Source organism: Bacillus rossius (assembly GCF_032445375.1).
Source record: "Bacillus rossius redtenbacheri isolate Brsri chromosome 4 unlocalized genomic scaffold, Brsri_v3 Brsri_v3_scf4_1, whole genome shotgun sequence".
Taxonomy (NCBI): Eukaryota; Metazoa; Arthropoda; class Insecta; order Phasmatodea; family Bacillidae; genus Bacillus; species Bacillus rossius.
Genome location: NW_026962010.1, coordinates 8864152 through 8878672, shown reverse-complemented (window position 1 = coordinate 8878672; position 14521 = coordinate 8864152). Strand labels below are relative to the sequence as shown.

The following is a 14521-nucleotide window of genomic DNA, read 5'->3' as shown; positions in this document are numbered from 1 at the left end:
AAAGTTATTTCAAAGTGTATACAGATTGCAAATACTACAATTCAGCCAACCTTTTTAGTGTTAAACCAATATTTGCAAAGATTAACTAAAGAAAAAAATTGTTTCACACATTTCTACCTTGTAATCATGCAAATGTGGGTTGAAGTGTGGAGTTTGTATTGTGGAAACACTGTATTTTATGGATGTGACTGTCTTTTACGACGAGGATTCTAATTCATACATATTAACCTTTTTCAGACTTGATCAAGCACAATATCCGCAATGTTCTGGGCGATGGTGTGGTTAGAAAGTGATTTAAACTACATCTCGAGCACACGCCGGGCCACGTCGGTTGCCGTGAAGGGGGACATGTCTGCCTCGAATATGCCCGTGGTGATGCGGATGCATGCCGGACCAGGCCCGGCGCGTGCGTGGTAGCGTGTTTGAGGCGAGAGCAAGTACATGAGGGGCGATATGATTTGAGAAAAGTCCGGGATATAGCTGCATAGCCAGTTTATTAAGCCTATGAATCTTTGCAGTTGTTTTTGCATTCGGGGAGCTTCGGCTTCTGTGGTCTTCTTCAGGTGGCCTAGCTGGGGACGGTTCCCACTCTCGCTGACGATGTGACCGAGGCCCCGATTTGACATTTAGCGGGGTTCGCCGTAAGATGGTGGGTGGCAAATCGCTCCATCACTAGGGCCAGGTGATGGCAGTGGTCCTGCCACATTTCCGAAAAAAAATAATCACATAATCGAGATAGGCTATAATAAACTGCCCTATGTATACCTCTAGGACCCGGGACATCATGGCCTGAAAGGTGGCCGGGGCACACTTCAGGCCGAACGGCATCGCTCGGAACTGGTCACGCCTGCCATCCAGCAAGGTGAAAGTCACCTTTTCCCTATCTTCCCGTGTGATCGGCACCTGCCAGTAACTGGACTTAAGGTCCAGAGGGACCTGTCCTTTTTTGAGGCTAGTGCTGTGTCGGAGCTGTAGTGACTATTCAAGAGCTCTATGATGCCATTATGCAGCATTTCCATAACTGGTCCTTGTATTATTCTCTATTCACGAAAACGATACCCGCATGCGGGATCGTACAGTTGTTGGTCTGTGGTGGTAGGGATAGAGTGCTCAATTACTGTAGTGCGCCTAAAGTAGGTCGGCCATGGCGAACATGTCCTGCTGCTCAGGAAGAGCCTTGTTTACCATGTCTTGGAACTCCGGGGGAACATTGTGCTGGAGGTCGGTCAAAGTCAACACTTCGCCAGTTGGTGCAGGCACATGTTCCATGGCGTAAACTGTGAGTCGCTTTGTCAGGCCAATATGGATGTGAGTGACTCCCGTCTCCAGCACTGCATCGTGCTCTGCCAACCACGGTTGTCCCAACATAAGCTCCTTGTGTAATTTCTGCATTACCATGGGAGTGACCTGAGTAATGAATTTCCGTAGGCTTAACTTGACATCTGCGTGCCCGATCATCTGGCCAGCGTGGGTGGGGATGGCCAGGAGCAGCTCGTCACAGTGTAGGCGAAGCATTCCAGGTAGCACCACAGAGGAATGTACGAACAACACGTGGCTCGCCCCTGTGTCGACCAAGATGGTTGTGAGTTGGTTGTTCACTTCCACTGGGATGCTGAGTAGGTTGTACGGCGTTTGACAGATCTATCCCAATATCGGTGGCGGGTAGTTTCCTGTTGGAGCAGGGAAGGAGGGTTCTACTCCCACCTCCCATGTGACCTGTTTCCCGGAGGCAGTTGTTGTGGTCGCTCTTGTAGTGATTGTGTGGTCCCAGCCTGTGGCTCGGCTAGCGTCTGCGAGCAGTCGTTATGCTAGCAGCGTGTCCATTGAGAGCAACTTTGATGGCAGGGAGGGGCGCGACTGAAGTACATATGCTGTCCCTGGTGGTGGGGTCCCTGACATGTGTTGGGATTGCGGGTGGTGGTGGTGGCGCCTCGTTAATTTCCCAGGTGTGACCTGGTTGGGATGATGGTGTGCCCTGCAGGATGGGTTGTCTCCAGTTGCTGGGTGGTCCATGGTCTCCCCTGAGTGCTTCAGGTGGTTGTCGGTGCCAGATCTTGTGATGGTTGCGTTCAGTCGCTACCACCTGCTGGACGTAGTCCTCTACTGTTGGTGTGTGGCTGACTCTTAGGAAGGGATAGGCGAGGTTGGGGTTTGTGTCTACTTTGCCATTCGTCTGCATTCCGGTTTCGCGCTTCATGGTGTCCACGAGCTGTGGTTTTGTTTCGGGTTGTAGGGGCCATGTTAGTTTGGTTCCTGGTTTTCCTCTCCAGATGTCATCCCAGTTAATTTCCCACTGTTGGGTTACTGGTTCGCATTTACCTTGCACGAGGCTTGACTTTGGTGGGCATGTCCATGTGTCCCGACATTGCGAGGGGCCTATCAGTACATCGATGTTCTGTGGTCTGAGAAATTGCGGACACACTGCCAGTATCTTACGTGGCAGAATTCAGTATGTTTACATGAGGAATTAGGTTGCACATGGTTGCTCTGCTGACATCTCTCAGCTTATCACTTGCCGAGAGGCGGACTCGTTGGTGGGGAATTGAGGAGTTGGAGGGTGATGCATGAAGGAGTGAATGTGAAGTGTGTGTGTGTGGGAGGGGGGATTCCAAAGTGGAGGAAAGAGAGGAAGCGCAAGTAGAAGGGATTATGCATGAAGAAGGGTGAGTGAAGTGCACGAGGGGGGAGGGGGTGGCAAAATATAGGAGAGAAAAAACACGAGGAACCACCAGGGGAGTTCCTTTGTCCACCTCGTTCCGTCGCCGCTTTGTCTGGCCTCGATTCCCTAGCACTTCAAAAATTGCCATTTTCTTGCTCCTTGGCCATTTTGCATTGAATTTCCATCAAGTTCCTTGATTTTGTTCTTGCATTTTTGCTACATGCAGGGGCGCCATTTGCTGTCACTCGAGGTCTCTCCTTTGTGACCAGGAATAAGCTCAGTGATTGCTGGTGGGGATTATTTCGTGGATTTTGTTATGAGAGGGCATCAGGCTAGTCGTTGCAGTTGTGTGAGTCGTTGGTCCCAGCGTAAATCACAGGACTCGCAGCGATGACTAACGTATTAGTTTTAGGCAGCGAAACAAATTTACAGGGTTACAAGAGTTTCCAAATAAAGCCTGCTCATGTGCACTGTTCTTACACGGTAAACATAATTCTCCCAGATGTGTTAGCTGGAACACTGGGGTGGATGCCACCACACACTTTACATAGTTCTTCACCACCCACACTATTAACGTACATCGCTATTAACATGCACTGTGGAGTACAATCGCGAATGCAATCGTCATACTACTCAGGACACGCCATTTTTTTTGTTTTCCGTGGAACGGAGCGTCCACCCTAGGCCATGTTCTGTTGTCTACTGCCTGGTGGCAGCATTGTGAACTTCCTCCATGCTGGCTATGTGAGGGGTGTGTTCCACCATTTGGATCCGGTGCTGACAGGGTAAGGACCGGGCTTTACCGCCGCAGGAGGTACGACGTCAACTTACAATACGAAAATCTGACACGAAATAAAATGTGGAATTCTTTAAAATAATGCTGATTATAATGAATATACATAAGTTGTGTTTTCAACTATATTTATTCATGTGAATCAAGCATAGTTTTCACACCTGCCACTAGAATTCGCTTCCTGAGCAGCTACAATGACTAATGAATCATTCCATTTGCAGACCAAAATTTTAAACTATATAATTAAATGACTCCGATAAAAAGAAAAAAAGAAAAAAAAGGCTTTTTAAAAATACTGAACCCCGGCTTTTGACCTGATTTTCAACCATAAATTTCATTAAAATACTGCCCAACTTGTTAACATTCATTAAACAGTTAATATTATAAAGTTTTCCTTTTGTGAACTCTGGTTTGTGCCATGGCCACAGATGACATTGCCGTGGTTGTTACACATTTCCTTGACTTCTGTGGCATTCGCGAAAATGTTTTCTACAAAATGCTGTATAACAAGAGATAAGATGTACCATTATAAATAGTCATGGCTTAAAAACTGTGTAAACCAACGCGCCATATTTGGAGAATGTTGTGTTTGTCCTGTTGCAGGGAGGCTTCTACTTCTTCCACCTGCTGGACCGCTACGCTGCCGGCTACTCCATGTTGTTCGCGGTCTTCTTCGAGAGCATCGCCGTGTCGTGGATATACGGTACCGTGGTCCGACCCCGCGCACACGCACTCTCTTTGTTCGTTGGGTTTGTGCGACTGCGCAACAGCGCAACAGTGCAAGCACGCAGCATGTAACCAACACAAGGAAGCGCAGTCCTTCATAAAACCACGAAAGTCATGAAACGTTACCAACACTACAACTATAAAATATCAGAACTTGGAAAAAAAAATTTCTTCCCTGGGTTTCCTTTAGTAATTCATATTTTTCGAAAAATGTGAAATTATTAATAATTCTGTTTTAAAGTGCTTCTTTTCTATCACTGTGGGAAAGTTTAATAAGTGAAGAATACTTTGGATTTTATAAAATTTAATATTGGCCTTCAAGACACATAAGTTTCTATGTTCAAAAATATCTAGATAAATTCTCTTCAAATATGGAAGGTGGAATCGCTTGCTGGAATGCTACAAGCTGAAATATGAGCAGTGCTATAGAAGCATGTTAGAATCTTGCAAAATATTTATAAACGAGTATTTTAAAATGTGGTTAACTAATTTGTTACATCGTGAGGTTTATTTTTGTATAGTTTATACACCCAGCTTATTGCAATGTGACCTTCAAGATTATGTTGGACTCCGAACCACCTGGCCACCGAATAAGCAAATATAAATTACAAGTATGAATCATAACGGATTGTTGAGATCAAACCAAACGACCATCAAAAACATTCGTTAAAATTGAGCAAGCTGGTGCTGTTGTAAAAACATTGGGCTTCACGCACGCCAGCCTAGTTCTGGTCTTTCGTGGATTCATGAAATTATGCAAAACAAAAAACTGTATAGCTGTTGTTAACTATATTTCGCAATTGATTTCTTCCCGCAATTGTTATCTTGACAGGCGATGAGTCATGAAGGCTAAAATAATAATACATGTTGAGTTAGAATTTTACCGACAAGCTTCGGCTGTTGATGCATCACAAAAAAAAGTTGAAAACATAATTCGACTTATGTTCTTTAAAGTTGGAGTTGAACAACTAGTTTATTGTCGTGTCACAGACAGGTTTACTACCTAGAACATATGAAAACAATAAATAATAGTTATCTATCAATATCGATATAAATAAACCAATATTGTACTAGACAGCTGTATCATTTAGGCACCCTGAAGTTTTTTCTCAGGGTTCTCCCATTACCCCACCCATCGCTCTCCATATGCCTTTGCAAATCTCGCCCATCTCTAATGGTCAAGGAGCTATTGAGCGCAAAGCCCTTAATTCATCACAGATACAACTGTTCGGGGCACAACTGGAGACTCTGATTCCATAATAAACCAAATACAAATTCTCAAATGGTGGTAAATTGAGTTTAAAGTTTGTACCAAAACCAGAATCATATTACCACTCTACGTAAATTATTATTTACTATTTGTTTAACCATAAGAAATAATTTGTATCATAACTCAGGTTTAGTGACTGGAGTAGTAACTCATTTAGCCAACCTTTAATAAATGTACTGTCATTGCAATAAGTTTGTGTTTAATTAAAATCTTTGTTACATAACTTAAATTAATTTTACAGATTAAAAGTAGTGCCAATTGTACGCATTTCACAACAATCACTTTCAAAGCATCTCATATATAATGTTTGTTTTACATTTACAAACATTGACAACAACATAAAATTGTCACACTGTTTACAGTGTTTGCAGTGTGGTAGAAAGATACATAGAAAACTGGTACTACTTTTGAAAACTGTCCAGTTTCAGACAAGTTACATGAGACAGCTGCATTAATTAATTCCTATAAAATTAATTGGTATAAATAGCTTACAATAGAAGGTGCCATGTCAATGAGTATCCTAAATCTGTACAGGCACCCAGAGGTTCTGTGACGATATACGAGATATGGTGGGCTTCTCTCCAGGAATCTACTGGAGAGTCTGTTGGAAATTTGTAGCACCAGCATTTTTAATGGTGAGTGCAACAGCGAGTATTTGTTATTATATTACATTATGTTGCTCAAAGAGATAAGGTGGTGATAATATTGAAAAATAATCAGTAAATTAAAATAGGATCAAATCTGCACATTGCATATCGTGAAGTTATTGGGGGGAAAAGTTGGTATGTAATTTTTTTTACCATATTATAAGGTATACAAAACAATTTCTTCATTGGGAAGAAGCCAAATATTCATAGTACATTTCTATTGGATGTCTTAGACATTAACAAAGTTTGCAAGTGTTAGGCTATCTGTCAATATATTATCCATATATTTATTTATATTGTTGTCAATATATGTGTACCTATTTCTGTTAGTTACCATTTTTTCAGTAACCACATGATATGAGTTCTTGATTGATATATACTAATTGTTTGTGGAGCATATCTGTGTGTTCTATTATGCAACCTATTAATTAAATAATAATGATATGCATATCATAAACTAGTTAAAATGTAAATCGCTTAGAGGATAGCTAACGAGCTTTGATTTTCCGTGTGAGCCTTGCATCTCAACAAAGTCGTTAAAGATGAATGGAAACAACTAACACAGCTGGGGAAAGAATGTACTGTGGCCTATGGTAAATTACTATATCAGCATTTTCTTAGAATAAATTTGGAAAATTATTTTGAAACCAATATCAGGATGGCTGGAATCGGGATTCGAATTGGGGTCACGCCCAAACGCTAGTACGATGTGTTAGCATTGTGTCATTCAGCATCGTGATGTTTGGCTGAATAAGTTTTGATTTTGCCATCATTCTTAGCGTGATGTTAAATTGCTTGGCTCGATCGACAAACAGGAAACATGGTGGTCGATGTGGTTGGATTGCTCACCTCCCAACAAGGCGAGCCGGGTCTTTTGAAAGAGAGAAATATGACAGTTGTTGCTGTGCCATTGAGTTTCCTTCGGATAATCCCATTCTCTTGTCATTGAATTCCTCCGAGCTCTGTTAGCAGCTATCACCCTTCATAGTCTCTTATGACCCCTGATGCGGTTGAGAAGTTAAGCTCAAACTATTACATTCGCTCGACGAACGACACTAGCCTTCCTGAGGGTCGATGCCTGGTGCGATCATGAAACCAGATGCTAGAGCGAAGACTAGGTGAAACAAGCTGGTGGTGAAATACACTTTCCTCGAAGAGTTATCATTTACAATGGCAGTGAGGCTTGCTGACTGCGAAAACTTGCCATTCATGGCATTTGGGGCATTCGCATACTCGCTCTTGCGATGTGCAGCCTTGTCTTCGCGCTGTGTTCATTGTGATTTTACATTTCACAATATCTCACCACCCGTTTGACACCTTGCACCGTTCTCCATTTCTTTGGCAGTACTAAAACCACCGAGTTATTAACCGTCAGGAAATGGCATGCTGCGACATAACAAGTAATTGTAGAGCTGGTGCCCGATCATGCCTGATGTTGCTTAAAAAGTAGGAATTATAATCTCGATCGTTAAACAAAATAAGTTTCATAAAAAATACTATAGTCCTTTAAAACTGTTTCCTCGAGGCAACCCATGCATTTCAACCAATGTTTAAGGTATTTTACAAATATGGTGCAGATCATCGACTGGACAAAAAGTGGCCTTATGCAGCTAAAAACTAGAAGCCAGGTAAATCCAGCCAATGGTCGTAAAAGCCTACGATATTTATTACTAGATATAAAAATTACTTACAAGTATTACAATATTCCACTTTTGTTAATCGTTATTCTGAACAATCGTGGGTTATCATGCACACATTTTATTTTATTTTAACAACCTCAAGCAATATATCATTAAAAATTTGACATTTTAAACTTGCATACTGCAGCAGGTGAGTTGTGTCTGTAAAGAGGGTGATTGCAGGTGCATGCCAGCGAGTGTTGTTGTGTCTCATCTGCCCCACCATGTACGCCTGGTAGGCTATGAGCTCTTGTCGCCGGTGGAGAGGAATAGTGGAGAGAGAGAGAGGAGGGGGAAATTAGAGGAGCCGGAGGAAGGGAGAAAGTGGCAGAGGGAAAGAATGGGAGAGAGACAGGGGAAAGAGGAGGATAAAAGAGAATGTGTGATCCAGAACCAGATCGCTCCTCCTACTAGTGTTGTCGTCTTTGCCCCGCAGTTCATCATCGTGTACGGCCTGGTGGACTACAAGCCCTTGTCCTACGAGCAGTACGTGTACCCGCTGTGGGCCAACGTGCTGGGCTGGGTCATCGCTGGCTCCAGTGTCTCCATGATCCCCTGCATGGCCGTCTACCTGCTCGTCATCACGCCGGGGCCCTTCCTTAAGGTGACCTTCAGCGAGAAACTAATACTGGGATCAGACAGAAGTTTTGTACTCTACCTAGATTTTCGTGAGGATTCGTGTTTTTGAAAAGTTTCGTGAGCTGGGGAAGGCCGTGCGGGAGTTGGACGAGCCTGTTTGCCCGCAGAGACTGAAGCACCTGACGACGCCGTGGCGCGACCACCAGCCCACGGCGCTGAACGGCGTGCAGACGGAAGCCACGCAAGTGAAGCTGGCCCAGTCACCCACCGCCGAGAGCGTGTGAAGCCCCGGTGAGCACTCCCTGCCTCCTGCCTCCTGCATCCTGCCTCCTGCCTCCTGCATCCTGCCGCCTGCATCCTGCCTCCTGCCTCCTGCCTCCTGCATCCTGCATCCTGCCTCCTGCATCCTGCATCCTGCATCCTGCCTCCTGCATCATGCATCATGCATCCTGCCTCCTCCTTCCTGCATCCTGCCTCCTGCATCCTGCATCCTGCATCCTGTCTCCTGCCTCCTGCCTCCTGCATCCTGCCTCCTGCCGCCTGCCTCCTGCATCCTGCCTCCTGCATCCTGCCTCCTGCCTCCTGCATCTTGCCTCCTGCCTCCTGCCTCCTGCCTCCTGCCTCCTGCCTCCTGCCACCTGCATCTTGCCTCCTGCATCCTGCATACTGCCTCCTGCACCCTGCCTCCTGCCTCCTGTCTCCTGCCTCCTGCATCCTGCCTCCTGCCTCCTGCCTCCTGCCTCCTGCATCCTGCATCCTGCATCCTGCATCCTGCCTCCTGTCTCCTGCATCCTGCATCCTGCCTCCTGCATCCTGCATCCTGCCTCCTGGATCCTGCCTCCTGCATCCTGCATTTTGCCTCCTGCATCCTGCCTCCTGCATCCTGCCTCCTGCCTCCTGCCTCCTGCATCAAGCATCATGCATCCTGCATCCTGCCTCCTCCTTCCTGCATCCTGCCTCCTGCATCCTGCATCCTGCATCCTGTCTCCTGCCTCCTGCATCCTGCCTCCTGCATCCTGCCTCCTGCCTCCTGCCGCCTGCATCCTGCCTCCTGCCTCCTGCATCCTGCATCCTGCCTCCTGCATCCTGCATCCTGCCTCCTGCATCCTGCATCCTGCATCCTGCATCCTGCCTCCTGCATCATGCATCCTGCCTCCTCCTTCCTGCATCCTGCATCCTGCATCCTGTCTCCTGTCTCCTGCCTCCTGCCTCCTGCATCCTGCCTCCTGCCGACTGCCTCCTGCATCCTGCCTCCTGCATCCTGCCTCCTGCCTCCTGCATCTTGCCTCCTGCCTCCTGCCTCCTGCCTCCTGCCTCCTGCCTCCTGCCACCTGCATCTTGCCTCCTGCATCCTGCATACTGCCTCCTGCACCCTGCCTCCTGCCTCCTGTCTCCTGCCTCCTGCATCCTGCCTCCTGCCTCCTGCCTCCTGCCTCCTGCATCCTGCATCCTGCATCCTGCATCCTGCCTCCTGTCTCCTGCATCCTGCATCCTGCCTCCTGCATCCTGCATCCTGCCTCCTGGATCCTGCCTCCTGCATCCTGCATTTTGCGTCCTGCATCCTGCCTCCTGCATCCTGCCTCCTGCCTCCTGCATCCTGCCTCCTGCCTCCTGCCTCCTGCATATTGCCTCCTGCCTCCTGCCTCCTGCATCATGCATCCTGCCTCCTGCCTCCTGCATCCTGCCTCCTGCCTCCTGCCTCCTGCCTCCTGCATCCTGCCTCCTGCCTCCTGCATCCTGCCGCCTGCCTCCTGCCTCCTGCATCCTGCATCCTGCATCCTGCCTCCTGCATCCTGCATCCTGCCTCCTGCATCCTGCATCCTGCCTCCTGCATCATGCATCATGCATCCTGCCTCCTCCTTCCTGCATCCTGCCTCCTGCATCCTGCATCCTGTCTCCTGCCTCCTGCCTCCTGCATCCTGCCTCCTGCCGACTGCCTCCTGCATCCTGCCTCCTGCATCCTGCCTCCTGCCTCCTGCATCTTGCCTCCTGCCTCCTGCCTCCTGCCTCCTGCCTCCTGCCTCCTGCCACCTGCATCTTGCCTCCTGCATCCTGCATACTGCCTCCTGCACCCTGCCTCCTGCCTCCTGTCTCCTGCCTCCTGCATCCTGCCTCCTGCCTCCTGCCTCCTGCATCCTGCATCCTGCATCCTGCCTCCTGTCTCCTGCATCCTGCATCCTGCCTCCTGCATCCTGCATCCTGCCTCCTGGATCCTGCCTCCTGCATCCTGCATTTTGCCTCCTGCATCCTGCCTCCTGCATCCTGCCTCCTGCCTCCTGCATCCTGCCTCCTGCCTCCTGCCTCCTGCATATTGCCTCCTGCCTCCTGCCTCCTGCCTCCTGCATCAAGCATCATGCATCCTGCATCCTGCCTCCTGCATCCTGCATCCTGCATCCTGTCTCCTGCCTCCTGCATCATGCATCCTGCCTCCTGCATCCTGCCTCCTGCATCCTGCCTCCTGCCTCCTGCCTCCTGCCTCCTGCCTCCTGCATCATGCATCCTACATCAAAGTAAAGATTGCAGTATGTATGTTTTCAATTCCCTGCCTACAGTAACATCCATGATTTTAACATTCAATGCAGCCAGAGCGGGAGTGGAAATGTTATTTAGATCTGGCGGATTGTGTCTCCGATCAAATCGTAGCTGCATAAGTGAAAACTTTGAGGTACAACTTTTGCTATACTACGAAAAGCAGATAGCTGTTCTCATAACCATGCAATACAGTTGATAAAATATTATTTTTATTAATTCATACATTATTTCATAAAAAAAGAACCTGTGAACTTTTCCGTTAAAGGTAATCTTATAAGTAATTTATTATAATTTTGCAATGTGTTACTTTAGAAGAACAGTAATTATACAGTTAATTCGATACTTTTTACGAAAAATAATTATAATTAGTACTATATAATAGTATTTCCGGAAGCTGCTTTCTCGCGAAAAGCTAAGTTCGGTCGAGGAGCTGCCGCCATCTTGGATTGTAACGCCACGGCGGCCATCTTACCTGACCTTAACCTTTCAACATGGCTTGAAATTTTTGCCGAAATTGCCAAAATATTACTCAACATTTGCCAAAATTTGCTAAAAATTCTACAAAATTTGCCAAAAATTTCCAATTATTAGAAAAATTATTCACCAAAAAAAAACTGAACAAAAAAATAGGAAATTTTTTTTAATGTCCCTATTCCGTTGAATAATTCCCACTTTGAGGAAAAATTTCCCATTGAAGAAAGCCTCAGAACTTGATAATTCTCCATTGAGGACTAAATGACCCGTCGTCAAGCCTCCAATAAGCATCTGGAGGGGAGCTTTTACCTCGACCTTGACCTCGGCCAGTATCGTTGCAATTTTGGTTACGGCCGCTATAATGAAAATCCGTAATTTTTATGCTAGAAATTCGGGAAAAAAATTAAATTAAAAAAAATGTATTAATAAAATGTTGATAAAAAACATTATGAAGTCCTCTATTAGAACCCAGTGAGGTCATTTGATTACAAATGGCGACGTATCCTTCCTCCAAGGAAGCCACCGGAAAACTGATCCCCCACCACTAATGGCAAGGAATATATTACATCATTCTGTAAGACGTCGTGGTGGCCATCTTGTTTTCGTCTGCTGGAGGGTACTGTGCCATATCAGTTTAATTTTTACTCTCTAGAGTGCAGGAATAATTTATTGCCAGGGCGCCCGCCACCTTGAAATTATTCGCCATCTTGGAAATCTAAAAATTTTGAAGATATAAATTCGAAAAAAAAATCCTAAAATTTACTCATTAAAATAACGATTGATCGATCAAATCGGTTAGACCCTTTTAAGTGAGAAAATTGTAAAGTTAGGAAATATCATAAATTTAAAAAAAAGTGAAACATTTTAAAACACTGGCTTAATTTTTTTCATTTATCAGTCTCCGGTAAGCCATGTTGACATATTGTCCACCGTTTTCAAAATTCACAATATTTTACCTATAAATTCTGAAAAAGTATCAAAATATCAACAAAAAAATCACTCATTAATGTACTAATTTATTCGATGTATTATTGTCCTCAGTTCGAACCTTGACGGATGCAAAAAAAGTTAATTAGATTTAAAATACCATTAGAGTGAAAGGATCAAGAAATAAAACAACAAATTACAAAAAGAAAATTAATATATTATTTTTACAAGTAAAAAAAAAAAACAAGCAAAACATAATCGTTACTCGTTTTCTGCAGTCTTCTTAGAAGGCGAACCGAGACTTTTACATGCCTTGACATGTGTTTTTAGGGCAGTTCTAAATTGCAGTCGATTAACAGGGCACAATTATTATTTGTTGACTAGATACTTCCAGACAGCTGCAAGGCATTAAATCAGCGGCCAGAAACATTCAGTTGGTGGCCAGGCATGTCCAGTCAGCGAACAGACAAGCACAATTGTTGGCACATCACTCTGTGGCCAGCCATGTCTAAAAGTAACCTAGTGGCCAGGAACGCATGTCCAGTAGGTGACCAGACACATTCAGTTGGCAGCCAGGCGCCCAGTAGGTTGTCAAACACATACAGTCAGTAGCCAAGAGGTATGTTTCGTCGATACTCGGCACACATTTTAAACAGTTCATGTACAGAATCATGCGCACGAGTCAAGCATCTCCGAACCAAGAGTTATTACACACCGATATGCGATCAATATTTTAAAAAGATCATGTTTAATGTTAGGTGTATATACCAGTCATTTCAGCACCACGAGGCAGTTTGTTTCCTGAGTACAGACTTATCGATGCTCAGTCATCGTCAAAAAGGAAGTACATTCTAAAAAGAAAGAACATTCGTCAAAAAGAAAGTACATTAAAAAAAGGAAGCACATTTAACGAAAAAGGCACACTTTTGTACGAAAATTCAACTTGGTAGGATACGATCTCATTAGTAGGATACTTTCGGGCGCAAGATGCAGTATGATACATGCATCCAAATGTATTTGGCTCCAACTGTCTTTGGCTGCAACAGTCTTCAGCTCCAAAAGTCATTAGCTCTAAAATTCATTGACTTCAAAAGTCGTTGGCTACAAAAGGCATTGGATCCAAAAGTATTTTGCTCCAACAGCTCCAATTGCTCCATATCTCCAATCGCTCCAAGTGCCCCCAACAGCTTCAATTGTTGCAAATGCTCCAATATCTCTAAATGCTCCAACAGCTCAAATTGCTTTTGGCTGCAAATAAATTCAATTTAATTTAGATCAAACTTGCCCCGATTGTTTGATTGTCTTTATTATTACTCTCCATTTAGTTAGTCATTGTTGATGATATATTCTTCTTTAAGTTAAAATATGTATGTTTAGAACTCAGCATTAGTTACGAATCAGATTTCGTGAAATAAAACAATTACTTTTTAAATCAATTATATATATGTACACACACATACACAATTTTATTCACATGAAAGTAAAACAAGTCATTATTGAATGTAGACAGCTTCCCTCAAATCTTTGAGTATGATGACTACATCGTTGAGGTTCGAATAGTTTCCTGCACATAGCGAAGCCATCAGTAGTCTCAGATGGTCAACCAATGTGTTAGTATCTTCCCATGATGTACAAACAATCTCTTATGCTGCTGTCATCTTCCTTGCAGGTTTATTATAAATAGTTTTAATACCATTATCGACCCAGTGATCATCGTAAGCATTATAAAAATAATTTATTTTATCACGACGTTTCCATCGTTTTGGTATCAGGGCTTCATCACAGTCTTTGATCGTGTCAGCCTCAAAAGTGTCATCGCAATCTTCGATCTTGTCAGCCTCAGGTCGTTCTCTATTGTTCATAATTACATGGACTCAACTATAATTAGGTGTAGATATATTTTTATTTCCCATGAAGATGCTACTTTATCCGTTAGTTTTCAATTTTAAATCATTAGCAAAATATTAGATAGTATTTATAGCACTAGCATTTTTACATTCTTCGTAATTATTGTAATTGCCTAATATTTTGCATTATTTCCACTTCTACGGTGTTGTAGACCCGTCCTCATTATCTTTGGTCAGCTTGGTTGTACAGGTCTTGCGTTGTTTATTCAAGAAATATCTTCGACCCAAGGATTTCTGACATTTAACTTTTTTGCATCCGTCAAGGTTCGAACACAGGACATGAATAGTTCGAATCAATTAGTACATTAATGAGTGATTTTTTTTTAAT

At 44.4% G+C, this 14521-nt stretch overlaps 2 protein-coding genes across 2 annotated transcripts in view; one reads left to right on the top strand and one right to left on the bottom strand.

Annotated features, from left to right (window-relative positions):
• The window catches only part of LOC134541713 (sodium-dependent dopamine transporter-like), a 110846-nt gene extending 102209 nt beyond the window's left edge, over nucleotides 1–8637 (top strand). Inside the window, 4 exon segments of the mRNA XM_063385360.1 lie at nucleotides 4056–4155; nucleotides 5983–6083; nucleotides 8211–8378; nucleotides 8521–8637. Coding sequence (XP_063241430.1) covers nucleotides 4056–4155; nucleotides 5983–6083; nucleotides 8211–8378; nucleotides 8521–8637 — 486 coding nt within the window.
• A 149-nt stretch (nucleotides 8638–8786) lies between these two features.
• Nucleotides 8787–10852, bottom strand: LOC134541712 (golgin subfamily A member 6-like protein 2). The gene is made up of 3 exons (XM_063385359.1): nucleotides 10690–10852; nucleotides 9129–9257; nucleotides 8787–8935 (listed from the first exon to the last, which is right to left on the bottom strand). Exons 1-3 carry the CDS (start codon nucleotides 10850–10852, stop codon nucleotides 8787–8789), a joined length of 441 nt encoding a protein of 146 aa, XP_063241429.1.
• Between the last annotated feature and the right edge of the window lie 3669 nt (nucleotides 10853–14521).

Excerpts from the sequence above, each read along its gene's own strand:
- LOC134541712 (XM_063385359.1), bottom strand. The coding sequence starts at position 10,852 with ATGCATGATGCAGGAGGCAGGAGGCAGGAGGCAGGAGGCAGGAGGCAG. Across the intron at positions 9,258-10,689 it reads CATGATGCTTGATGCAGGAG|GAGGCAGGAGGCAGGAGGCA; the intron begins GCAGGAGGCAGG and ends TGCTTGATGCAG. Across the intron at positions 8,936-9,128 it reads CAGGATGCAGGAGACAGGAG|GAGGCAGGAGGCAGGATGCA; the intron begins GCAGGATGCAGG and ends GGCAAGATGCAG.